Here is a 25,376-nt window from a genome sequence, read left to right as displayed (position 1 = left end):
CGTCAAAAACTAATGTCCTGTATGGTCACTAACATATCATAATTTAAAAAAAAAAAGGAAACATAACTGAAGTATAAGCTGCGGCCTCACATGTCAGGGAAGGGTCGTGACAGTGGGCAGCTGTTGTCTCAAGTGCTTCTAGAATACAAGCACAGAGCTGGACTTGTGTGGAGCTCAATTTTATGGCAAGTCAAATCTACACTCATTTTGGGTCTTGTCATTATAAAATCGAGTCTCTGTCTAAGCACATCCACTAAGAAGAGTCAAGTGCTTTCTGTAATACCGAACGATGTGTGTCGATCATTCTCAGACCTGCTCACATGCAGCTTTGAGACTTCAAATATTATAAGAAACTACAGCTGTTAAAATGCTGGTCATGCAAAACTATATTGGCCAGGAGTGTATTTTCCCACCAACCTTGCTGATGATTAACCCACTGTGACATCACTGAACTAGCTCTAGTTAAGAAAACTTGTAATAAAAGTTTGCAGATAGTCTTAAAATGCAGAACACAGCTAAAGGCACATTTCCAGCTTATAAAATCTATTACAATGAACATAAAGTGACCCTAACTAATTAACTTTGAAACACTGCAGACTCTTGAGTTGTCTCAAGCTTCACAACACCAAGAAGGCTCTTCACAGAAGGTGTGGACACTTCAAGTGTAAAAGTGAAGACATAATTTTTAGGGGTTCTTGGTGTTTCATAAGAACACTGGTCATGGGCTGATTGTGGGAGAAGGGTTCTGCCATGAAAAAATATTTTTGATTTTTTTTTTTTTTTAGAGAGATAGAGAGACAGCATGTGTGCTGGGGAGGGGGAGAGAGAGAGGGAGAGAGAGAATCCCAAGCAGACTCCATGCTGAGCACAGAGGGCAACATGACTCTATCCCAGGACCTTAAGAGATCATGACCTGAGCCGAAATCAAGAGTTGGATACCCAACCGACTGTGCACCAAGGCCCCCTGGGAAAAATATCTGTGATATGTTAAGTGGAAAAAAAGAAGGCCACAAATTAATATGCACTATTTGATCCCAGTTTTTAAAAACTGTTTGTGTATAAACACAGACAAAAATGGAAAGATACATAAAAACAGTAGTTGTAATTTTTTCTAGGTAGTTAAATTATTGTATTTTCCCCAATTTTTAGGATAAACATGTATTACTTTTATAATCAAAGGGAAAAAATCAATGTTAGGGGTAAAAATCTTAAAAATAAGATCAATGCCTTGTCAAGCAATGGACAAAAAACAAAAATGCTGATAGGAACCACACCAGTCAAAGCATTGAGCTTTGCGCAGGAATTTCTGTGTTGAATTTTGGCCCTTTTTTACTCTCTATCTTTTGCTTTTCATAAAACATGTTGTTCCTATGGTGAAAACAACATACACATTTTTTCGTATTCTACTTATAACCTCGAGGAAATGAGGCAAGATATTTGATGGACACCCACCTCATTGTTCGTCTTCTGGGAGAGCAAGTGTCTCTCATTAAGGACCATCCAAAGGGCTGCCAGTAGCATCACAATCCCATGACCACAGTCTCCAAACATCACGGCGAACAGGAAGGGGAAAGTGATGATGGTATAGGGAGCTGTAGAGGTGAGACCCACAACAGCCTGAGTCCTTCCCACAGCCACTGGGTCCCCATTTAAGTTCTGTTGATCACATTCCATGCCCCACAAGCCAGTTGCCTTGTATCTTCCTGATTCTGTCTTCCCTCCCCATCCCCAACCCCAACACTTGCTTAGCTCCCACATACATCAGCTCATCAATAAGTAAGCATTATTATTCCCCATTTACAAATGAGCTGAGTTTTGAAGATCACAAAATTAAGTGGGATTTAAAAACCAGTTTTCAAGGGGGTCACCTGGGTGGATCAGTCAGTTAAGTGTCCAACTCTTGATTTTGACTCAGGTCATGACCTCAGGATGGTGAGATCATCCTGGAGTCGGCCGGGGATGGAGCTTGCTTAAGATTCTCTCTCTCCCTCTCCCTCTGCCCCTCCTCCCCACGCTAAAAAAATAAACAATAAAACCGTTTTCTATCTCTGAGTGTTTTGTATACTCTTCCACTATCATTTTTTGTCTGTTTCTCCAGCATTCACATGCACCAGGCACCTCTAGCAGTTACTCACAGGACACCCAACCTATGGGGCCCCTGCATTACAGGTCACAAGATTTGGACACAGGCGGGAGAAGAAGAGCACTGTGGACGACATAGCTGAAGGGCAGCTGGTCTACCCCTTTGTTTTTACAAACCAAGCAACCAGTATCACACAGTTTATGGCACTAAGAATCCAGTCTTCTGACTCCAAGTTCTGTGTGTTTTCATCTCACCCACAAAACAGCTACAGCTCTGCGAAGATGTTAAGAGATGACCTTCATTGAATCGGCAAAGGAAAAAGAATTGAATGTGACTGCCTAATAACTAGGGTTTAAGGGAGAACATGTGAAATCTTGACAAAGAACAAAGCTTTCACTAATCGCCATTTATGCAAGACAACGCAGGGCATCAGGAAGCCAAAGATTTTAGGGATGTCACAGTTTTAAACAATTCACCTCCTCTGCCACCCAAGGGGTCAATCTTACCCGCTTTTCATTTTCAAGCTGCCCCATTATTCAATGCATCAGACCCTTTACCTGGGTTTATTTCCCGGTAACTGCCCACACCATATGCATCTACAATATTCTGGAAGCCGGCTGTGAATTTATTGGTCCTGTTAAATGTGGGAGGTGCTGTTTTAGATTGCACTGTAGTCAGGATGGGGACCATGGAGGAGCCACTTAGTTCCTACAAAAAACATTGACAAAAATGTAAGGAAGAGAGCTTTGAGCTGGGTGTCAGCACATGGATCACAGTCTGATTCGCACCATTCCTTAGAGGTAAACTTGGGACAATTTCTTGATCTCTGTGAGACCCATGACCACATCTGTAAAAGTGAATACCTTCCTATTACTTAACTAATTTATCCCAGGGGAGAGTCATCAAGCAAGTAGAGTTCTGGCCATTTCCATCCTCCTGCTCCTGCAAGTGCACTTGTTGTGCTCAGTTCTGGGTCCTCTACTTTTCCTTTCTCTCTGCTCACTCCCTCAAGGGTTTATCCACCTTCTTAAATCTGCCCCATTCTTCCAAATGGCCCTGATCTTCCTCCGAATTTTAACCACCTGCCTCGGCTTTCAAACTCTCATGTCTCAGCAACCCCACAAAATCCAGGAGCCTAAAACCAAACTCATCAACTTGCCCCAAAGCCAGATCCTCCTTTGGCCTCGCTGCTCCTTCAGCAGACTCCATTCTCCAGATCCCTGAACCTTTGGGATCATCAGACATGTCCCTTCTCCTGGTTTAATCAATCAACCAATCACCAAATCTTGCTGCTTGTCCCTTTCAAATCCCTCTTCTTCTTGCTCCCATCTCCACCAGCCTAGCCCCGAGCCTCACCATCCTCCTCTGTCTCTTTCCCTTCCATTTATCCTACACTCCAAACAGTGCAATCCTTCTTTGATAAAATAAAACAAAGAGGACTGCTTCAGTCATGCTCAAAATCTTCAAAGGCTTCTTATTACCTAAAGAATGAAATCAAAACTCTTCCGTCTTTTAATCAAGACTTTGTTCCAATATTGACTCCCTTTCACACCTTCACCCCCACTACTTCTGCATGGAAACCAGCTGGCTCCACACCAGCCATCTTACCCAGGTATGAACCATTCCCCAGGCTCACCCTTCAGGATCCCAACAGTCTTGTCCACACTGCACTGAAACCTTTCTAAAATGCAAACTGGATTGTGCCACTCCAGCATGGGAATAAAATCAGACCCCTTACGCCACTAGAAAGTCTTACAGGACCATGCTGCAGCCTCTCCCTGATCTTCCTCCTGTTCTTTAAACTGGCGGCACCCTCTCTCCAGCCACTGGCCTTCAGGTGGACCTGTGCCACCTGCTCCTCCCCACCTCCGATCACCTGCTCACTGACCACCCTTCCATGGTTCAGCTCAGGCATCACTTCCTCCAGGAAACACCCCCACCCTTCCCAATCTGAGTGACATGCTCTTCTTAAGTGCCCTGTTGGATCGTTGTTGGACTATCATATGGGGACGTTCAAATCCTGCCTCCTGGCTCCAGGACCGTGGTCAAGTTACTTCTATTTTCTGTGCCTCATTTTCCTCATTGTACAAGGGGGATAAAGGTAGCCTCTACCTCCTAGTCGAAGCCCACCTCAAGGACTTTACTTTCAGACCCTCCAGCCCGAAAGCTCTCCCTCCTCCCCCACCGCCTGCTCCAGCTCTAAGCCACCTGCTCAGAGGGCCTTCTCCAGTAACAGCCCTAGAATGATATTGTAAGACCTAAAATTCCAAGCACCGCCTTCACATCTTTGAGTCTCACAAGGCCCCAAAGGCCAAACCATGAGTTCCTCTGCCCTCACCAGATTTGCCACCCACTGAGCAGGAAAGGCTCCCCAGCTAGCTCCCCCATAGGCCAGACCAGCTGCACCCTGCCTAGTCTTCCACCTCCCTGCCACCCCAGAAATGTATTCAAACTAGCTCCTCATGTCCTTTCATGGAAACCAGGGCCCCTTCTTCTCATGGGAGGCTGCCGCCCATAATCCCAGCTGGCTCATTCTGCCCCCAAGTGCAAGCCTCAAGTACAACCTCCATGTGGCCCTGTGTGGCGTGTGGTGTCCTCCTCCTGGGCTCTGAGCATGTGTGACTAATCAACTGCTGCCAGTCGCATGTGTCCAGGGGCAGCTGTTGTGTTTGACCATCTTATACCATTTAGAGGAGAGGTTCCCTTCTTCACCAGTAGGGTGAATAGGTGATCAGAACAAAGCCTCCCCCCTCACCCCCCCTTCCCCATCCCCCCCTCTCCCCGCTTTACCGCCTGCTCACCCCCATTGCTGCCTGAAATCACATTAGTTATGGATATGCTTACTATCTGTCTTCCTTTCTAGAAAGTCTGTCGAAGCAGGGCCTTGTTCTGTCTGCGTAGCCCTAGATCTGTTCCTGGCCCAGTGACCATCCGGAGAGGTAGGTGAAGGATGAAGGCTGTGCCCTTAACTAGGGTACAGAGTGCTGAGCACAGTTGGGGGCATACAGTGAGCACAGGTGTCTGGTTATCTGTCTTTCCAGCCAGGCTGTGACCTTCATGAGGGAAAGGACAGATTTACAGTCACACCGAATGTGGTATCTACAGTCACAACCTGCAGAGTGATTGGTACATCAGTGCTCAACATGCCCTTGCTGAAGATCAAAGAAATGTTGAATATTTGCCAGAAAGGGAGTTTCGGAGGTGCCCAGCCCTGGATTAAGAACTGAAGATACAAAGATGAGGGAGATAGTCCTTGACAAGTTCATGTGACATGGAGGCTGACAGCCTCCGAGCGCCTGACAAGGCCTCCATCCCTGCCCCTGCTGCATCTGCCACTCACCATGCCTTGCTCCAGCGCCCTCTTGATGCGCCCGGCGTCTGCCACCGGGAACCAGATCTCGGCGATGGCGCACTGCTGGGTGACGTCAATGTTGCACATGTTCAGGATGTGGTAAATGGCCTTCATCTTCTGCACTTTAATGGCCCAGGAGTGCCAGTTGGCAGCTGCTTCTTGCAGGAGGCGCTGACGGTGAGACTCTGTTTGTGTGATGACCTGGATGGGGAACACACACAGAGAAACAAGGAACACTCATGCAGAGCTCTGGCAACGTGGCAGAATGGAAGTCTGTCAGCCATCATGGCATCTCTGGCTCTGGGCTCCCTCCTCTGGCCTGCAGCCCTCACCTCCCATCAACCCTCATGAGCAGCTTATCTTCCCTTGTAGAGGTTAAAACCCTTGGGCAAAGATTGTATCTTCCTTTTCTTCTAAATTCTTTACAGTACTATTGTCATGGATTGAACTGTGTCTCCCAGAAAAGGTATGACCTTATTTGGAAACATGGTCTTTGCTGATATAATTAACATGAGGTCATACTGGAGTAGGGTGGGCCCTAACCAATATGACTGGTGTCCTCATAAGAAATTTGGACATCTAGGGGCTCCTGGGTAGCTCAGCCAGTTAAGCGTCCAACTCTTGGTCTCAGCTCCAGTCTTGATCTGAGGGTCATGAGTTTGAGCCCCATATTGGGCTCCATGCCCAGGTGGAGCCTACTTAAAAGAAAAGAAAAGGAAAGGAAAGAAAAGAAAAGAAAAGAAAAGAAAAACGTAGAAATTTGGACATCTAGGGGTGCAGGAAAGAATGTCTTGTGTGATTCAGGCAGAGACTGGACTGAAGTATCTACAAACCAAGGAACTCCAAGGATTGCCAACAACCACCAGACACTAGGGAGATGTCTTATTCTACTCGGGCTACTATCATACAATACCATACTGGGTGGTTTAAATGACAAAAATGTATTGTTCACAGTTCTAGAAGCTGGAAGTCTGATATCAGAGTCTACCATCATGGTTAGGTAAGGATCTTCTTTTGGGTTGCAGACTTCAAATTCTATCCTCGCATGGTAGAAGGGGCAAACAAGCTTTCTGGGGCCTCTTTTATAAGGGCACTAATCCCATTCATGAGGCTCCACCCTCATGACCTCATCACCTCCCAAAGGCCCCACCTCCAAAGACCATCACCTTGGACATTAAGTTTTCAACATATGAGTTTGGGGGTGGGGGCGACACACATTGGGACCATAGGAGAACAGGCGTGGAAGGATCCCTTCCTGGAGCCTTCAGAGGAAGCGTGGCTCTGCTGACACCGGAATTTCAGACTTCAAGGCTCCAGAACGGTGAGACAATACATTTCTGCTGTTTCAAGCCACCCAGTTTATGGTCATTTATTATAGCAGCCCTAGGAAATTAGCACATCTATCAAAATGCTTACTTAATATAATGTCTTCAATTATAGTGAATTAACGAAAGAGGGAATGGACAATTTTGCCCACAGAGAATTTATCTAATGGGATTCGTTTTTGTTCAGTGCTACGGGAATGTACCCGTCTCAGCAGCTTTCACCGGTGGCTCCCCAGGTTATACTAAACAGGAGCATAAGTTTGGAATAACTTCTTTTCCTCCTGAAGCTTTCATAAAATCTAGTATGGAGTGTCTGAGGAAAGAACTTCAGGGGTAATTGCAAAGATGTCTGTTATTCTAAGCATTTCGCAACACACACACACTCACACACCACAACTCTAAAAGATACTCCCTGAGGATCCAGAACTGTGCTACAACTGAAACAGCAGCCACAAAAATTTTAAATTTAGTTGAAATTAATTAAAAATAAAAACTCAGGGGGCTCTTGATTTTGGTTCAGGTCATGATCTCAGGGTCATGAGATCGAGCCCTGCCTCAGGCTCTGCACTGGGCATGGAGCCCACTTAAGATCTTCTCTCTCCCTCTCCCTTTGCCCCTCCCCAAAAGAAAAAATAAAGTAAAATAAAATAAAATAAAAATTCAGTTCTTCAGTTGCCCTAGCCACATTTTAAGGGCTCTGTGGTTACGAGCGGCTTGTGGCCACAGCACGGTGCTCACAGGTTAGATAGCGCTCGCAGGTTAGATAACATGTCCGCAGAAAGTTCTACAGGACAGGGTTCATCCAGAAGAAGCAATGTGATGCAGGCCCAGCTGCTTGTAGGGGATTCCTTTCAAAGCTTATTGAAGCAAGTGTTCCAGGCCTATCAGTGTTGAGCGCCACCTGGATGACAACGGACTTTACAAGAGGCTATGAATTCGGGGTGTGTTCCCATGGTGAAACCAGACTCACTCACTGTTTTTACAGAAGTAATTGGTCCGCTCGAACAACTGGGTGAGTCAATGGAAAAAGAATCAGTCAGACTGGTCGTTCAACTTAACTGGCTAGTTAGTTGTATCACAGATGTGGCCCAGGCTGGGCTCACAAGAAAGGGCCCCTTCTATCCAACTGGGCTGGCCACCCAAAAGCTGACTGGGGCTCAAGCCCAGGCAGAGCAGTACTGACATTCCGAATCACCACCTCCAGCTTACTGGACACTATTTTCTGATTATGAAATCTTCCGTCGTGGTCATTGGAAGAGCATAGCTAACATTCCAGCTGGCCTGGAAGCGAGGGCCCTGGGACACGGGACTTATATGGAAATGGCAAAGGTAGCCCTTGGCAGCCCCCACTCAGGTCACGCGCCTCAACTCCTCACTCACGGTGATTAAATCTTCCAGCTTCACGTTGACGCCAGCCAACATCTCTCTGCGCTCCGCCGCAGGCTCTGGGCAGGGGTAGATGGTGGCTCGAAACCTGTATTTCAGACATTTCAAAGGCCACGGGGGTTACCACTGAAAAGCATTCCATACATCCCCTTCTACTAAAGCCATTACTAGCTGACTCTGGTTAGATGACCACCTTCTTCTAGAATAACTGTCTCTTTGGCAGTCGGAAAATGAGGCCCAGTTCTAAGGGTTCCCAATGCATTGCTCGGCACTATTTAAATTCAAGCTATGATTCTATCATCTGAACGAGCTTCACTCAAACCAAAGCACCTGTGAGATTTAGGTAAATAAGACTACAGCTCAATTTGTCTCTTCTCCCTGGAATATATTAATGTAATAACATCTTTCTCTACTGAATAATGTCTGCTGGAGGAGAACGATTCTATAAAATCAGAAACAACTCAGCGTGAGGTGTGCCTACTTCTTAGCGGCTGATAAAGGGTGTGAGAAGGAATACACTGACGTGGTTATAATGTCTACTTTCGGTTACCTTGACTTTTGCTTTCTTAAGTCCTCTCTGCTCCTATTCCCACAGCTCTTAAAGATCAGTCGCATTTTTAACACAATCTAGTCAAATTCGGGAAAGTTGTTCTAAAGTCCTAAGGGACCTCAAAGAAACCTCTAGTCATGAGTACTCTGTCTCACACACACCTCTTCACCTAGTCGTGACCCAAATCACTGATGAAAGAGCCATGAACAGCCTCTTACCCCTCACAGATCTTCTTGATTTTCTGCCTGAGTTGTTCTCCTTGATAAAATATGATGAATATGTTCTTTTTAATTTCTTCTTTCTGGAAAATCAGAATGAAAAAACTATATATACATATATATATATATAATCAATAATAATATATATAATTTATATAATATGCATATAAATTTTTTTTCTTTTTGGTTATAATGTCACAGAAATGTAAAATCCTGTTTTTAGATTTTAAAAAAAAATTAAGAACTACAACTGGAGGGGCACCTGGCTGCCTCACTTGGTAGAGCACATGACTCTTGATCTCGGGTTATGAGTTCAAGCCCCACGTTGGGTAGAGAGATTACTTAAAAACAAAATCATTAAAAAAAATTACAACTGGAAAATTCAGTTTCTCCCAGTTGATCCAAGTTTGTAATTCTTTATGGTTGAGGGCAAGGCCACTGAGAGAAGCCCAGGAAACCTTAAAGCAATAACCCCAATACTGGCTATACCAGCCAGACCACAGCTGAGCCTGTAATTGGCTCTAACGCGATACTTAAGAGGTGGTTCATAAGCAAGAAACCATGCAGAAGAGAGGAACCAGGTTATTATAAGGCTTAAAATGAAAATAGCAAACCTCGCTCACCGGAGTTAACTCACACACAATATTTACATTTCAAGGGTGAGTGGGTATTTGATGTTTAACAAAGGTAAAGCCATGTCTAATTTTTGACTCACTGTATGTCCCTAGGAACACTGATTAATATGTAATTCTCAAGTCCAAGTTTGACAATTCACAAGAAAGAATATATATATTTCGCAAGCATATACAAAAGTGTTCAAGCAAAGACATGTGTTGTTTTACTCTTATTTAGTTTGGGGTGGGGGGGAAAGGCAAAATAATGAAATCCATTGTTGGAAAAGTTATAACCAATCCAGTGTACTCACCACATGCCACTCAGGGCACTGGAATCAGGTAGGGCCCCACTGAAAAGCCATTTGTCAAGAGCCACCAAGTGTCATGAAAATGCCCACACCCTTAAAGCCAGTAATCCTGTTTCCTTGAATTTATGTCAAGGAAGTAATTCAAAAGAAAATAAAAATGACATGCATGAAAATGTTTACCACAGTGCCAAATTCTGGAGAAAAATTGGAAACAAAGTCCATAAGTAGATAGATAATGTCACATCAACTCCCTGGAAATCTTAGGCACCAATTGAAAAGAAGATAAAAATGAATCATCACTTTGGCAGCTGCTCCTGGGAGCCGGGGAGGGCTATTTAGGATTTGGGGAGCTGCCTGCTTTACATTATTTCCAAAGGTTCCTTTGTCCAAGGACCCCTGGTCCTTTTCTGAATCTCTCAGGTCCTCTTGTCCCTGGATCCACCAGAACCAGGAATCTAGTCTGATCTCATGTCATCTGCTCAGTGACCTTCAATGTCAACAGGCTAATGTCATCTTTTCCCAGATGCTTACTCTATACTCTGTCCCCATGACTATTACATGTCAAAACATGGTTGTGGAAAGTGATAATGATTCAACATCAATTTTTAAAATAACATCTGTAAGGGACACATAGTGATCTAGGGGGAAATTGTATTCTCCAAGATCAAGAGAAGATAAAAAAAAAAAAAAGATTCCATGTTTATTACTACAGCCTGCTTATGGACAAGAGAAAAAGAGCACAAGAGAAAAATAAGCTTTCTTCCTATTTTAAATTTCATTTAACTGTGAAATTTTTTCCAGGAGATTAAACCTAAAATTATTTTTTTTCACCTCCATTCTGGAAGATTATGACACTTAGAAATCAGCCCAACTTGGAATTAAAAAGTAAGCGGCTTGAAATGCTGACTGCACGGGCAGTGGAGGCAACCCCACGGAATTCAGAGCAGTTAAGTGCATGGCGCTCAGCGAAGAGTCCTCTCGAAATCCTTGTTGGAAGTGTGCGCTCCACTGACCGCCGGCATCAGCGCAGCGGGTCAAAAATGCAGAACCAGGGCCCTGCCCCCGCCACGCTGAATCAGAATCTGCATTTTAACAAGATGCCCCGTCACTCCTGCTCGTGCGCGCACTGAAGCTTGGGGTGCACTGCCCGAACCCAGTTCTTAGCTCTTGGTGAGGAAGACCCAGCTGCCGCCTCCAGTGGCAGGAGCACAGCTAGGTTTCCAGGACCTGGTAGGGCCGTGTCTTGGAAGCATGAACAATTGTGAGGTGTTAACAACAATCAGTCCTTGAACTGACCTTTTGTAGGTTTTTTTTTGTTTTTTGGTTTTTGTTTTTTACAAAGGGGGGAAGAGAAAAGCCAGGAGAAAGGCACTGGCTACTAGCTTCACGGAACTGAAGACCCACTGCCTCAGAGAACAGTCCCCCCCCACACCCCCCAACAGAGTTCTCCGCAGCCCACGACACCCACCGTGACGGGATCCTCCAGAGTCGTGTCCACCTCACTGAACTTTAGGTAGATGTTCCCTCGGCACACTCGCCACAGCAGCCTCTCAAAGGAAGCCATCCGCTCCCTATTGATCACCCCGGCCGTGAACCTGGGCAGTCAGACAGGGAGACGCTGTTGAGGCCCAGGGAGTGGGGTGCAGGGAGAAGGCCCCCATAGGACTTGTGGACGTGCCAGCAATGAGAGGGCCCAGTTCCCTGTGAGCGCGAGGAGGACTCACAAGCTGGCAGGAGTCCTGAGGCCACTGGGCAGCCTAACCCCTACTCACCCCAAGTCCGTTTTGGTGTTTCCTCTGATGTATTGAGGCTTCCTTGATCACCCTGATACTACATAGTTACTTACTTGCAATTAGAAATATGACAGCTAGATAATGTCACATCAACTCCCTGGAAATCTTAGGCATCAATTGAAAAGCTGGATTATGGCATCCTAAAGAAAGGAACTGTCCCAACTGCTCAAAAATGGGCTGTACGCATTTTTACAAATAATGTACTAGAAGTGAAACTGACATAATGATTTCCATTCAACTCTTTTAAAATCATCCAGGTGTCAAGATAATTTCGATCGAAATTTTTTATATTAACTTTAAAATGGTTACCTTCATTGGTCTTTTACTTTAAACATACGCTGATCCTATATTACCTTCTGGTCAAATGTTTTCAATGGATAGGCATCGATTTTACTTGGACTGAATGAAATCCCACCACTTTGAATCACCACGCATTTTAAAATCTTGGTATTCCTTCTTGTGGATGACATGATCATATAACTACCTCATTTCTAATTGCACTTCAAACAGCAAACTTCAAATCTATTTTATTGCCAACGCAGTACTTCCAAGATAAGGAAGCAGGGAACAGTTGAGAAAACCCATCTGAACAATTCTCCCCACATCCTCCCCCTGTAGAAACAACAAAAACTTGTACTCTTCAGGCTCCCAGAATGTTAGTTTCACCATTAACAAGAAGGTAACACTAGCGTCCACTCCACTAACCTGAAAAGGTTAATCTTGGGTTTATTACTGTGTGGAGGTCTATATTCATGTGAAATAGCCCTCATTCCAGTGGCTGGTTCATTCATTCATTCATTCACTCACTCACTCGCTCACTCACTCACTCAGACCCTCAGGGAAATCTACCACACTCCAGGCACTGAGCTATGGACCCGAAACCCATCTCCATGTAACTTCCAGAGCAGAGTTACACTAACCCCAGCTTTCCAGTCACGTAGGCAGGCGTCGTTCTTAACTCCAGGAGACCCGAAGTGTCTTCCGTAAAGAAATCATCAGCGAGGTTGGTTTCCGTCTGAAAGTCAAGGAGCCACTGTTTTCTCTTAACCATATTGAGATGACCTTCAAATCTCCCTACATCTCAAAGGTTTGTCTATTTTTAGTGAAGGTTTAATTTTCCACAAATAGTTAATAGAATTCAAAAAGTCGAGTGCCCTTGCCAGATCAAAAATTTTCCCAGTCTTTTACTACGGAAATCCCAAATCCGCCCAAACTCACTATTGTGCTTTGTTCTCACTTCTACTTCTATCTGCGTGTTTAGGGCACATACTTTCTAATGTGAATCATAATATTTTTGTGTTTAGTTCAAACTGGCACCACGTTTCACCTGGAATAACTTTCCCCTCTCTAATGACCTCGGCATGGGACAGAAACAAGCGTGAGTTATGCATATTCCAAACCAGCCAGTTTTCAAAATGGAAACTGGAGGCTCTGGGGGAAAGGTCCCTTTAATAAAGAGTCCCCAGATAACAACCTCAAAGAAGTCTTGGGTTTTCTTCAGGAGATGTTTGAGTTCAGTCAGTTCTAGGAAGCTTTTCTTCAAAGCCTGCTGGTTCTGGTTGGCTTCCTGTAATTCTCCTTCCAGTTTTTCTAGAAGAGTCTATGCAGAATGGAAAAAGAAGGGAAAGCAGGCAGACAGCGCTGAGATATTTACTATACATTAACTACTATAAATAACTATTAAAGAAGAATTCAGTGTATCATAATGTAGCCGGAAGTAGAGTGGCCTGTTCAGTCAACTCAATATGATCGTAGAGCTATAAGCTAGATCCATTTTCATCAAATAGGGAGGATGAGAAAACCCTCTGGGGGATGGAAATTAGCTTCCTGAAGAAGCCAAGGCATTTCAGCAAATTGCATGTCTCTCCCCCATTGAAAACACTAAAAAAGGGAAGCTGGAGTGAATTTACATGTTGAGAATTCCTTCTGCCTCAAACAGACTGTAATGAAATATAAAAAGAGGAATCACTAGTTCTGGGTTAGAGTTTGGAGAACCAGGTCCAAGCTAGTAAAAAATGCTATACAGAGAAGTGTGAGCACAACAAGCAAGAAGACAAAAACAAAGAAAAAAAAAATCTTCCTTCCAAAATGAGCACACAAAATGAGTAAGTCTCAAGAAGAAATCTAGTGATAAGAAAAATCATCGACAAAATCAACAACCAACAGAAATTCACATTGGGTGAAATTATTTTTATGGATTAGTCTGAAAAAGAGTTTAAGGCTTTTTCTAGAATGCTCCAAGAGATAAGTGGAGGCATCGCTTACAAACACACACACAGAAATTATTAAACCAACATGTCTTAGAATGAAAGAAAAGGTAAAGAAAAGGTAAAAGGGGAACCATTAAGAAATCTTGGAAATGTAAAATATAGGTATTGAAATTCAAAATCTAACAGGTGAAGATCAACTCTCTATTGGACACAATTCATGAATGTACTACTAAGATTTGGTATGTAATTTAAAAATACGAAAGTTCATTTCTCATTTATCCAAATGTCCATCAACAATAGAATGGATAAACTTCCATAAAGTATGGTACATTCAATAAAAGAAACACTACCCAACAGTGAAAATGAATTAATTTCAGAAACATGAAACTATATGGTGTCTTAAAAAATAAAATGATGGAAGAAAACAGCAAGTTGCAGAATAAACATTATGATTCCATTTATATAAAACTAAAATGTGCAAAGCTAAATCATATGCAATTTAGAAGACTAAACATGTTATAAAACTATGAAGAAACAAGGAAAAGAAAAACACAAAATTCAGCACAGGATTATCTCAAAGGAGGAGGGAAGGGGGAGGAGAAGGAGGGGGCAGGGGAGGGGCTCACAGAGGGCTTTAAGAGCATCCCTGTGGTCACCTTTTATGTCAAACAGGGTGATGGTACTTGGTGTTTGCTGTATCATTATTCTTTATACCTTACACATATTTCCTAAAAATTCTACTATATCAATTCAATATTTAATAAAAACAATTGATAGTAAATCAGCAACCACAATATGTGAAAATGGATTAATGTCACCTATTAAAAGACAGAGATTATCATGTTAGATTTCTTTTAATCTACCTAAGGGACACCCTTACCAAACAGATTAAAAAATAAACAGTAAAACAAAGATATCCATGCAAATATTAGTTCCTTTCCCCCACCACCCTCAAAAGCATATTAGTATCAGACAAAATTGAATTTTTAACATTTTTTATGATAGAAAATTTTACATATGTTAAGTGGAAAGAATCACAACATGAACCCCACATACACATCACCCAACTTCAATTGCATCCCATGCCCTCCCCTCCCAGAGATAATCACTACCCTAAATTTTCAAGCTTTATTTTTTACTTTTATTTTTTTGTTTTTTAGAGAGAGAATCCTAAGCAGGCTCCATGCTCAGTGCAGAGCCCAACATAGGGCTCAATCTCACGACCGTGAGATCATGACCTGAGCCAAAATCAAGAGTCAGACACTTAACTGACTGAACCACCCAGGCACCCACCCCATCTCTACCCTAAATTTTGAACACTAACTATAGTGGCACAAAGTTGGGGGGGGGGGGATGAAATCCCCATTTCGTAGCCATTGCTCTATCCACTTAATGATTCTATTAAAAATAATGTGGCCTTTAAAAATATTTTGGAGATTCATGCATTATTTAAGAAACAGTTTACAATGTGATAGTAAATGTAAAAAGTAGCAAATTATAATGTAGACTATGGACATTTAATTACACAAAAATAAAGCTGATAAGGACAAAACCTGAAAACAGAAAAGGCAATTTTTGCTGAGATTTGTGGGTAGACATTTTTTTTCCTGAATACTTCCTCTAGGATTGTCATGAAAGCCTCTTTAGAAATTCTGCAAGGCAAGGGCCCAAAGCCAATTGTGTATTCTTGCCAGAAGGATTCCCCTCCCTAGGAATGCTGGAGGAACGTTCAACTAACTGCCAGATCAGTTGAATCAGTCTATCCCCTTGATCAATAGTTAGACAGATATTGCTACTTTTAAGCTCACGTTATTCTAATTTCATCTTTACAATAAATAATATCCAGGGGTGCCTGGGTGGCTCAGTCGGTGAAGTGTCCAACTCTTGGTTTCAGCTCAGGACATGATCCCGGGGTCGTGGAATCGAGCCCTGCATCGGGCTCCACACTCAGCGTAGAGTCTGGTTAAGACTCTCCCTCTCCCTCTGCCCCCTCCCCGCTGTCTCTCTCTTTCTCCCTCTCTAAAATAAATAAATAAATAAATCTTTAAAAAACAACAATAAATAATATCCAAAGGGAAAATACTGAGTAAGGACTGTTGGCACACATTTGATTGTCCCTTATCTGACTGATTATTATACAAATGTATGAGAGTATAGAGTTTCAAAACCAACCAGTCAGCCAATACCAAACTCATTTGGATGCATTGATCTTTTTTTCTCTTCCTTCCTTCCTTCCTTCCTTCCTTCCTTCCTTCCTTCCTTCCTTTCTTCTTCTTCTTTTTTTGGATGCATTGATTCTTTTTTTTTTTTTTAAGGTACTATCTGAAACATATAACCAACACAACTTCTCCAAAAATATCCAGGTTTTAGTATGACAGGAGCCAAAATATTTTTCAGGGGAGTTGCCAGTCTCATATCTCTGTCAGAGTATCTTTAATTATACCACTAACAGCTTCAAAAATTTCAAGAATTTTAAGTTGTCTTAAAAGAAAAAAACAAAGAAACCTAGCGAGAGATAAGGCTCCGGCAGTGAAGCTCCCCTACCTTCCCGCCTCCTTTAGTGGGCCCTTCTTCCTCTTCTGAGGATAAAGTATCCAATTTTTAAAATCAAGATCTGCAGGGCCTTCCAGGAGCTGGCTCTGCCTACCTTTTGACATCCTTTCCCACTGCCTCACTCCTCCCTCCTTCCTCCACCACCTCCTCTAGAAGCTTCTAGAGGGCACGGCCATGTTTTGTTTCTCTCTAAGATACCTTGTGCATGGCGGGCATTCAGTGTTTTATAAAAGGAAGTAGAAAGGCAAAGAAAGAGGGAGGCCTGCTGGCTATAATGTCCTTGGCTCAACATACCTCCAGCGTAATCATTTCCCGTGGAAGAGGGGTCGGTGGGGGCCTCTCTGGCAATTGAGCCACAACTTCATTCTGCATCTCATCTTCCAGAAAACCTGTGGGATGAAACCCCACCAGAGAGCCCAAGGTGATTGTGTTTTCTCACCTAAGAAATGGATCCAAGCAGACAGCTGACTTTCAGCCGGCTCAGCTGCCTAAACTGCCCCTGGGACCCACCACAGTATCTGGATCCCAACCTTCACTGCCCCACTCTGTCTCTAGAACACCTTGTCTCTATACAAATAGGGACATGTTTGTTATAATCCAGTCCTGCAAACCACTTACCTCCCCACCAGTTAACACTTAGACAGTAAACAGAAAATCGGCTTACGGAGGATTCTCTCCAGTGACTCACACCGTCTGACTTCATTCACAAATTTCCTTTGGAAGCTGTTCACATTCACATTTAACTAGAGTGGGGAGAAACCACAAGACACACATTGGTATCAACAGCCACCAACGTATTCCTTGGGTTCTTTTTTTGCTGCTCTTGTGGTTTTTTTGTTCTGTTTTGTTTTTTTGGGTTTTTTTAGTGCTGGAAAATGTTCCTGGAATCATTTTAGGAATAGATATTTCCATTCACAAGACATGAGTTTCAGGCAAAAACCTTGATATTCTTATAGGTAATCCCCCAAATGCCTCAACTCTGGCCTTCTTACACTTCTAAGAGATAGTCCTCTAGATAAGTTTCCTTACTTTTAGCTGCATTTACAACCACATGAGACTTGAAAGCCTCAGTGGAGTCGTGAATGTGACAGGATCTTGAAACTGCATAGCTCCATGCAATGTTATCACAATCATCAACAAAAATTCGGCATCCTGCCCAATAAACGTGACTGAGTAACTGCCTCACATCAGGTCCTGTGCTAGGAACTAAGGACGCAAGAACAAGACACGATCCTTCCCCGAGGAAGCTTAGTTTTGACTGTGATCTTGGTGAGAAAGTAAAGAGGTACGGAATCCAAATTTCTAAATAGGATTCAAAAAAGCTTGGTAAGGAAACCACCTCTGGGAAATGATACCCCAACATCACACTCAAGACTGTCTAGCCCTAGAATATCACCATAGGGAGACTGTGCACCTCAGGATACTTTGTCCTCAGCCTGACTAATTAGGAAGCATTGGTTTCTGTCCTCAGAATAAGGTTTGGTAATCTACATGCCCACTGAGATATCTAATTCTTTGAAGATACCGTTTAGGAAAGAAAGTATAATGTCATCTAACAAGTATTGACTATACTAGAGTTTCAAAACATTCCTACAGAGGAGATACATATGGAGGAAAGAAGAACAGGTTTGCAAGTCACTCGCTCAGTGTTATCACAAATCTTAGCCAGAACAACTAGAACCACACAGAATTCCATCTATCCCAGCTCAGGGCTCTTCTCCCTGCACTTAGTTCACCACCAAGAAGTGGTGTGAAAGAGATGTCTACTCCCACCCCACCTTCCTCTGGCCTTCCAAGAATGCAGCACCTACATCTTTGAACTGAACCAATCCAAGTTCCCCAAGCTCAGCCACACAGCAGTATGCAGCCTCCACCTGGAGAAACAGTTGGGACAAACACATCTCCTCACTGCGAAACACGGACGCCATCTTGACACAGCCTTGGTCTGCAGGAGACAAAGATATAGTAAGGGTGTAGAAACCTTAGGATCAAAACCAGCTTTAGTTCTATTATATTAGTATCCAACATGAAAAAAAATACAACAGGAATGGCTCCTAATTTTAAAAATATAAACAAAAACAAGATAGCACTTTTCACCACCTATTGGATTGGTGAAAGATTAAAAAATACGATTATAAACTCCTGTTGTAGACGGTGTGAGAGAGCAGGCATTTTCATACGCTTAGTAGTTGAAGTGTAAATTTGTACAGCTTTTTCGGAGAGCAATTTGTCAGTGTCTATCAAATTTTATATTACTTATACTCATGACCCCCGGATTTCCACTGCTCTTCATCCAAACTTGGAGATGTATGGGAAAATGGATGCGCAAGGATGTTTCTGATAACATTGTATATAAGAATTATAATCTAACCTAGATATTCATCAACAGGAAAGTGATTAAGCTGACTCCAGAACCCTGTGCAGTCAGCCAAAATGAAATAAATCTGTATGTCCTCTATAGGGAAAAAGGGTATTCATGCGGAATCCATTCCCATCAAAGACCCTCTGGACTGCTCTACCACTGCCAAGCCAAACTGTTTGCCCCAGAGACCAGCCTTCTGGAATAACTACCACACCTCCAGAATGGGCCCCCTTCTCTCATTTCATTTTATAATGTATATGTCGCAACTGGATTTATCCCCTCTCCGCTTTAAGTCTTCTATCATCCATTTCTCACAAAATAAAGCTAAAACCCTTGATTTGTCCAACAAAAGGCTGCATATCTGGCCTCTGCCTTCCCCTACAGCTTTATTTCTCTTCACATTGCTCTCCAGACACACAGAATTTCTCCCAGAGCTCCCTCCTGCCTCAGGACCTTTGTCCATGCTTTCCCCTAGATCTGGAACCTCACTCTCCCCCCCCCCAACTATCCCACACACCCAACATAATCCTGCCATTGGAGCCTCAGTGTCAGGATCCTTTTCCTCCATAAGCCCTTCCAGACCACCATCAACACCAGATGAACCAAGTCCTCCCAGAATATAAATCATCGGCAATTACTTATTGAACGTTTGTATTGCCCACTAGCCAGTAAATTCCATGAGGTTAGAACCATGTCATGTTTTCCATTCTATCACCAGTCTAGCTCAACCACAAAGCAGGTGTTCAACTAATATTTCCCAATTTATTGACCAGAGCCCAAATTTCATCCCTCCCTCCAGAATGCCTGGCCTGATCCTCCATTTTTTGACTTTTGACACCTAGATGAATCAAAACTTTTCATACTACCCTTTCTGGTAAATCAGGCAATGTTTTCATAAAAGAGAGACACACGCCATTAGCTGCAAGCAGACCAAGAATACAGGATGAAAAGCCTTCTTACCCCAGCTTTGTCCCAGCAGGTCCTAGGCAGGTATCTGCGGTAAGGCGAGGGCTGTAGCTCTTGGTGTTTCCTCAGTCCAACCCCCCAAGCAGGGTCCCCCCCACACCCAGTGGTGGGGCCAGCAGTGTTTGGTCAGGACTTGTGAGTGGCAGGCCCGGGACCAGCGTGGCCTGGGGATTCCTCAGGTGGCCTCCCTGCGGCCATGAGCCCCTCCCGGGACTTTTCCTCCCTAAGTGCCTGCAGAGCCCAGAGGCAGTTCTGTTGTATCAACACCCACCTGTGGGTGAGGACAAACCTGCCTCACCGGCCAGCCCTGCTCAAACCCCCTCCTTCCCCCAGCCACCTGTGCCCAGGGCCACGACCTTGGGGCCCCTCTGGGAAGCAGTGACTTTGTTCTCTAAGGAAAGTAACTCACCCGCAGTGAGCAGAAGTTTGGGAGAGGTTTCTAGAGGCCTTCAAAGGGCTGTAGAGACGACTTTCCAGTGTATCTACGATGCACACCGAACACTCCTTGTCACTGTAAAAATGCAATCGCTTTGGAAAGGAAAAAAATATCATGCACCATCCTAACCACAACTATCTTCAAAAATACTTTACTTTGAAAAGAGAATACACCGATGAATAGTCAGTAGCTAAAAGTCAGCTTCCAACGTGACCCAGGTAAAAAGAGACAGGGCCAGACGTGAGGATTTACCCTTTCATTGAGTACTACTATCTTCCCCATTTATTTGGTGGGGGGGCTAAGGAGCAGAGGAGTGAGGCGGTTACAGCCGTGTCTCCTAGTTTAGGGGTTAGTTACTCTGCGGAGACCACCTTCATTCCCATTAATGAGCTCGGCAGAACAGCTTTCCCTGCGGGGGCAGATCCCCTCGTGCACCCACCAGGGGTGCCTGGACGATGTACCCTAGAATGAAAGGGATACTATTTTTTCTGTTTTTACTTTTTATTATGGAAAAACTAAAGCATCTGCAAAAGTACTGAGAACACCAAAAGGAACCCCCATAGACCACTCAGCATCTCCTGTTGAATTTTGCATCATCAGTACCCTCACCCGCTCCTCCTACCCACCCAACTGTTTTGAAGCTAATCCTATGCATATTATATCTTTCAAAATATTTTAGTATGTATCTTGAAAAGATACATAATCATATATATATATACACACGTGTGATACCATGGTCACACCTAAAATTCAACGATAATTCCTTAATATCAAATATCCCATCAATGTTCGAATTTCCCAGGTTGTCTGAGACCTGTCTTTTTAATAAGCCCCTCAGGTGATTCGTGCATCATCAAATTAGAACTATTGCTTTTGAGAACACGGTGAAAAATCTAACTTCACCTTGAGAGGCAGTAGGGTAAAGACAGGTGTGGAAGATCCGCTGAGCACGTGCTGCTTGAACCTGGGGCAGTGGAGGCCGGGGCCTCCGCGGGAGCAGGTGGCCTGTAACGAGGCCTGTAGGAAAGGTAATGCTTGGGTCTCTTAAGAAACAGAGCTTGGCCGCAGCCGCCCATGCCAACGTGGCAGGATCACTTGAGTCCAGACTCACCTGGGCAATGTTCTGAAGGCTGAACTCAGGAGCGACAAGGCAGAGCTGAAGGATTAGAACTGAAAACTGCAAGGAGAAGGACTGACGCTGATTCTGCCTCTCTCTCCAGGTGAACTGGAGGCAAGAGGAGCCCCCGCTGCAACCGGTGGCCTCCCTCCTCCTGCCCCTTCCCCTGCCCACCTCTCATTCTGCTCTTCACCCCACCTGGGGGTTGCTGTGTCTCCCCGTCCGCGGATGGTGTAGCCGTCCTCGCACGTCCCAGGCCCAGGAATCACTGAGGGGCACAGAGAGGAAAAGAACATCTTGATGTCAAGAGCAGTTTAGAACCAAATTGTCTGCACCAGGACCCCAGCTCTCATTTACCACGTGCAACCCTGGGGAAGCGATTTAACCCCGGGTTCCCAGGGTCCTTCTCTGCAAAGCATAATAGAATATTAGATATTGAATGTAGAAGTATAGGAGGGAGACCGTATTTCAAGGTTTGCTTTCTTTTTCTCCTAAAGCCGTCAATGGAAGGTGCAGGCATGCAGAACACTCATAGGACACCTGCAGGATAAGAAATTAAAGCAATCTGTCAGGCAATTTGCATATCCTTGGACCCAGTAATCCCACTTTAGGGACATCATCCTATGAAAAAATTTTAAGGCTGTAAACCAAACTTTAACTACAATAATGTCTATTGCAGCATTATGTGTAATAAGCGTGTAACCATAAATGACCTGAATTGTTTCATCTGTCCAATAAATATTTATTGAGAGTATACTATGTGCCTGCTCTGTTCTGGGCTCTCAGGATAGGGCAGTAAGTAAGAGACAAGGTCCTTGCCCTCTTGAAGCTTATGTCCATATGGAAAGAGACAAACAGTAAACAAGTGATAAATTAGCAAGATAGTGCAGATTATAAAAAGAGCAATTATAGAAAGCTAGGCTTCGGAGAAAAGAAGAGAGGCTGCTTTAGATAAGCAGATATGGCCATTGGAGCTGAGGTTTGGAGGATTAAAATGAGTCAGTCTTGCAAAAACAAAAAACAAAAAACAAAACAGAGCTGGGAGGAGGGAGTCCAGGCAGCAGGAACAGCCAGCCATGCAAGGGTGGGCATGTGACCTCATCGCCATAGCTATTGTATCTATTGAGTGCTTCCCCTGTGCTGGGCATTGTTCCTATGACTGTAGAACACATTTCATGACCTTACATGTGTCCATCACTTAATCTTTTCAATAACCCTATGAAGTTGTCTGTATTCTTATTCTCAAGTCCCATACGAGGAAATAGAGGCACAAAAAGGCTAAGTAGATCACACAGACACTCAGGACAAGTCACACAGTCACTCAGGACAGGTCATCTGACACCAGAGTCCTGTTTACAACTATGCATGGTATTGTCTCGCAACATGTTTAAGAAACAGAAAGGAAGCCAGTGTGGGTGTGGCATGAGAGGGCTGGGAAGAGGTCGTACCATGTGGGGCAGAGCGGAAGTGGGGGCCAAGCCAGGGGAGTTCTGAGGGGCCAATAAGAAATTTGGATTTTATCCTAATTACACTGGGAAGCCCTTGGAAATTCTGAAGCAAGGGAATGACATTACCAACTTGACTTCGCATTTTTTAAATTTCTTTGACTTCTGCTTCTGGAAAGATGGAGTAGAAGTGCTTTTTTTCCCAATAAGTAAAACAGAAAACCCTGAACATTATAGATACAGCAAACATTGGAAGACTCTGAAAGGTAGAGAGAAGACGACGGACCTTCTAGGAAACTCGGGGTCTGAGAAATGACAGAGGTGAGTTCTCTGGGGTTTCTTTTGCTTATTATATTTAGGTTTGGTGCTAAGCCAGCAAGATATGCAGATAGAAAAAAAAATCCCAAATAAAGTCTTTCTCTCTAGCCAAAGGATCAGGAAAGAGGCAGCCTAGCAAGAAAGAAGACTTTCAGACAATAATCACTCTAATTCAGCCAAACACCACAGAAAAAAACTGTGATCCCATGCCCACTCATGCCCACAAAGCCCAAGTGGAAAGCCCAGACTTCTACCCTCACCCAGATGTACCAAAGCGACACCCCCATATCGTGTCAGAGAAAGCCAAGCACAGAGTCTGAACTCCCAGCCCCACCCTGCGATAACAAGGTACCCCTTGTTAGCCTCGTTGGGTGGTATCAGAAGAAATCTAATGAGCGCTTTCCCGACTGTCCATTGGTAATGAGGCCACCCCCTTGCTGGGGTGTAGAGGTCATGTGAAGAGCAGTAACCAGGCACTCCTCTCCTCTCAGACAGGGTCATATCAGCAGAGGTCTAATGAATAGAAGAATAAAGTAAGAGAAACAACTCTAGCTGATTTCAAAACTTACCGTACAGCTATAATAATCAAGAGTGTGGCCCTGGCAGAAACATAGACACATAGGTGAATGCAAGAAAATACAGAATCCAGAAATAGACCCATAAGACAAGTCAGGTCAACTGATTTTTGTCAAAGGTGGAAAGTATTTCAGTAGAGGAAGGATCACCTTCTCAGCAAATGGTGCTGGAACAACTGGACATCCACAGGCCACAAACGGAACCAAGACCTAAACCTCATACCCTCTACAAAAATTAACTCAAAACAGATCATAGATAAATTTAAAATGTAAAACTAGGGGTGCTTGGGTGGCTCAGTCATTGAAGCACCCAACTCTTGATTTTGGCTCAGGTCATGATCTCAGGGTTATGAGAAGGAGCCCCGAGTCAGGCTCCTCGCTCAGCAGGGAGTCTGCTTGAAATTCTCTCTCTCCCCCTGCCTCTCCCCCGCTCCACTTGCGTACAAGTGCATGCTCTCTCTCTAAAAAAAAAGAAAAGAAAAGAAAAGAAAAGAAAAGAAAGAAAAGAAAAGAAAAGAAAAGAAAAGAAAAGAAAAGAAAAGAAAGGAAAAGAAAACACAGAACTATAAAATTTTGAGAAAAAACATAGCAGATGGAGTTAAGATGGCGGAGGAGTAGGGGTCCCTTTTTCAGCTGGTCCCCTGAGTCGAGCTGGATAGGTACCAGACCATCCAGAACACCCACGGAATCAGCCTGAGATGCAGGAAGATACATCTGGATCTCTACAAATGAACATCTCCAGCGCTGAGTATTGAGGTATGAAGCGGGGAGCCGTGAATCCGCGCACAGATATTGGAAGATAAACGGAAGGGGGAGGGAGCCGCCGCGTTCAGGCGCCGGGAAGTGGTAGCCACCTGCACAGGGGAGCAGGCCAGACTCGCAGATGGCACCCACGAGAAAACAGACTGGGACCGTGAGCAGGGAGCGCATGCAAGCAGTCTGAAAACCGGAGCTCCGGAGCGCACGCAAACCACACTAAGACGGAGCTCCGGAGCTCACGGGGGCGGCTGGCGGCTGGCGGCGTTAGAAACACAAAGGACAGAGACGCGCCGGCCCTGGAAGTGCGGGCTGGGACGCCCGGTGTGGGGCGCGCATCCCAGGACGCTGCAGGGTTGAGCAGCACCAACAGAAACAGAGTTAAAGTGGCCAGAACATCAGTGGAGAGCGGTCTGCGACCCCTCTGTTCTGAGACAGAGGCTGAGATTCAGCCACTGCTGCTCTGACTCTCAGAAGAGGCACAGCAAACCGCCAGGGAAAGCCACCAGAGAACAAAAGCCTGGAAATACCAGCTCACAGTGTGCCCATCCCCATCCCCCCTCGCAGGGGACACGGAGACTCTACCCAAACAGGGTTGCCTGAGTATCAGCGCGGCAGGCCCCTCCCCCATGAGGCAGGCGGAAAAATCAAGAAGCCCACATCCCTAAGGTCCGTATAAAACAAGTACACACTGCCTGGGTCCTGGTCAATAATTTGGGCTCTGGACAACCCCGCAACCTCTCCTGATCAGAATGACGAGAAGGAGAAATCCCCCCCAGCAAAGAAAAGACAATGAGTCTGTGCCCTCTGCCACAGAACTAATGGATATGGATATAACCAAATTATCAGAAATGGAATTCAGAGTAACAATGGTCAAGATGATGTGCAGACTTGAAAAAATTTGTGTGGAACCAGAAAAGGCCCCGAATCGCCAAGGAATTGTTGAAAAGGAAAAACAAAGCTGGGGGCATCACGTTGCCGGATTTCGAGCTGTACTACAAAGCTGTGA

General features: G+C 44.3%; 1 protein-coding gene across 11 annotated transcripts in view; it reads right to left on the bottom strand.

Annotated features, from left to right (window-relative positions):
* The window catches only part of ATP6V0A4 (ATPase H+ transporting V0 subunit a4), a 76,612-nt gene that overhangs the window by 32,092 nt on the left and 19,144 nt on the right, over positions 1–25,376 (bottom strand). For 4 of the 11 annotated variants that reach the window (XM_045792551.2, XM_045792555.2, XM_087860799.1 and 1 more), the window contains exons 2-17: positions 21,448–21,541; positions 21,268–21,333; positions 21,060–21,173; positions 20,130–20,248; positions 19,715–19,951; positions 18,204–18,337; positions 17,057–17,135; positions 16,687–16,781; positions 13,104–13,229; positions 12,550–12,644; positions 11,305–11,431; positions 8,915–8,997; positions 8,141–8,234; positions 5,424–5,636; positions 2,641–2,791; positions 1,453–1,592 (exon numbers count right to left, since the gene is read on the bottom strand). In XM_045792551.2, the coding sequence (XP_045648507.2) occupies positions 1,453–1,592; positions 2,641–2,791; positions 5,424–5,636; positions 8,141–8,234; positions 8,915–8,997; positions 11,305–11,431; positions 12,550–12,644; positions 13,104–13,229; positions 16,687–16,781; positions 17,057–17,135; positions 18,204–18,320 (1,320 nt within the window). In that variant the 5' untranslated portion in view covers positions 18,321–18,337; positions 19,715–19,951; positions 20,130–20,248; ... (1 more) ...; positions 21,268–21,333; positions 21,448–21,541. Of the gene's footprint in view, positions 1–1,452; positions 1,593–2,640; positions 2,792–5,423; positions 5,637–8,140; positions 8,235–8,914; positions 8,998–11,304; positions 11,432–12,549; positions 12,645–13,103; positions 13,230–16,686; positions 16,782–17,056; positions 17,136–17,421; positions 18,164–18,203; positions 18,338–19,714; positions 19,952–20,129; positions 20,249–21,059; positions 21,174–21,267; positions 21,334–21,447; positions 21,542–25,376 lie in introns of those variants that run through there. The other 7 variants (XM_045792558.2, XM_087860798.1, XM_045792559.2 and 4 more) reach the window with 7 other exon arrangements.

The sequence above is a fragment of the Ursus americanus genome, chromosome 3 (assembly GCF_024610735.1).
Source record: "Ursus americanus isolate L20-20 chromosome 3, mUrsAme1.1.p, whole genome shotgun sequence".
Lineage (NCBI taxonomy): Eukaryota > Metazoa > Chordata > Mammalia > Carnivora > Ursidae > Ursus > Ursus americanus.
This window is presented reverse-complemented; position numbering and strand designations above follow the sequence as displayed.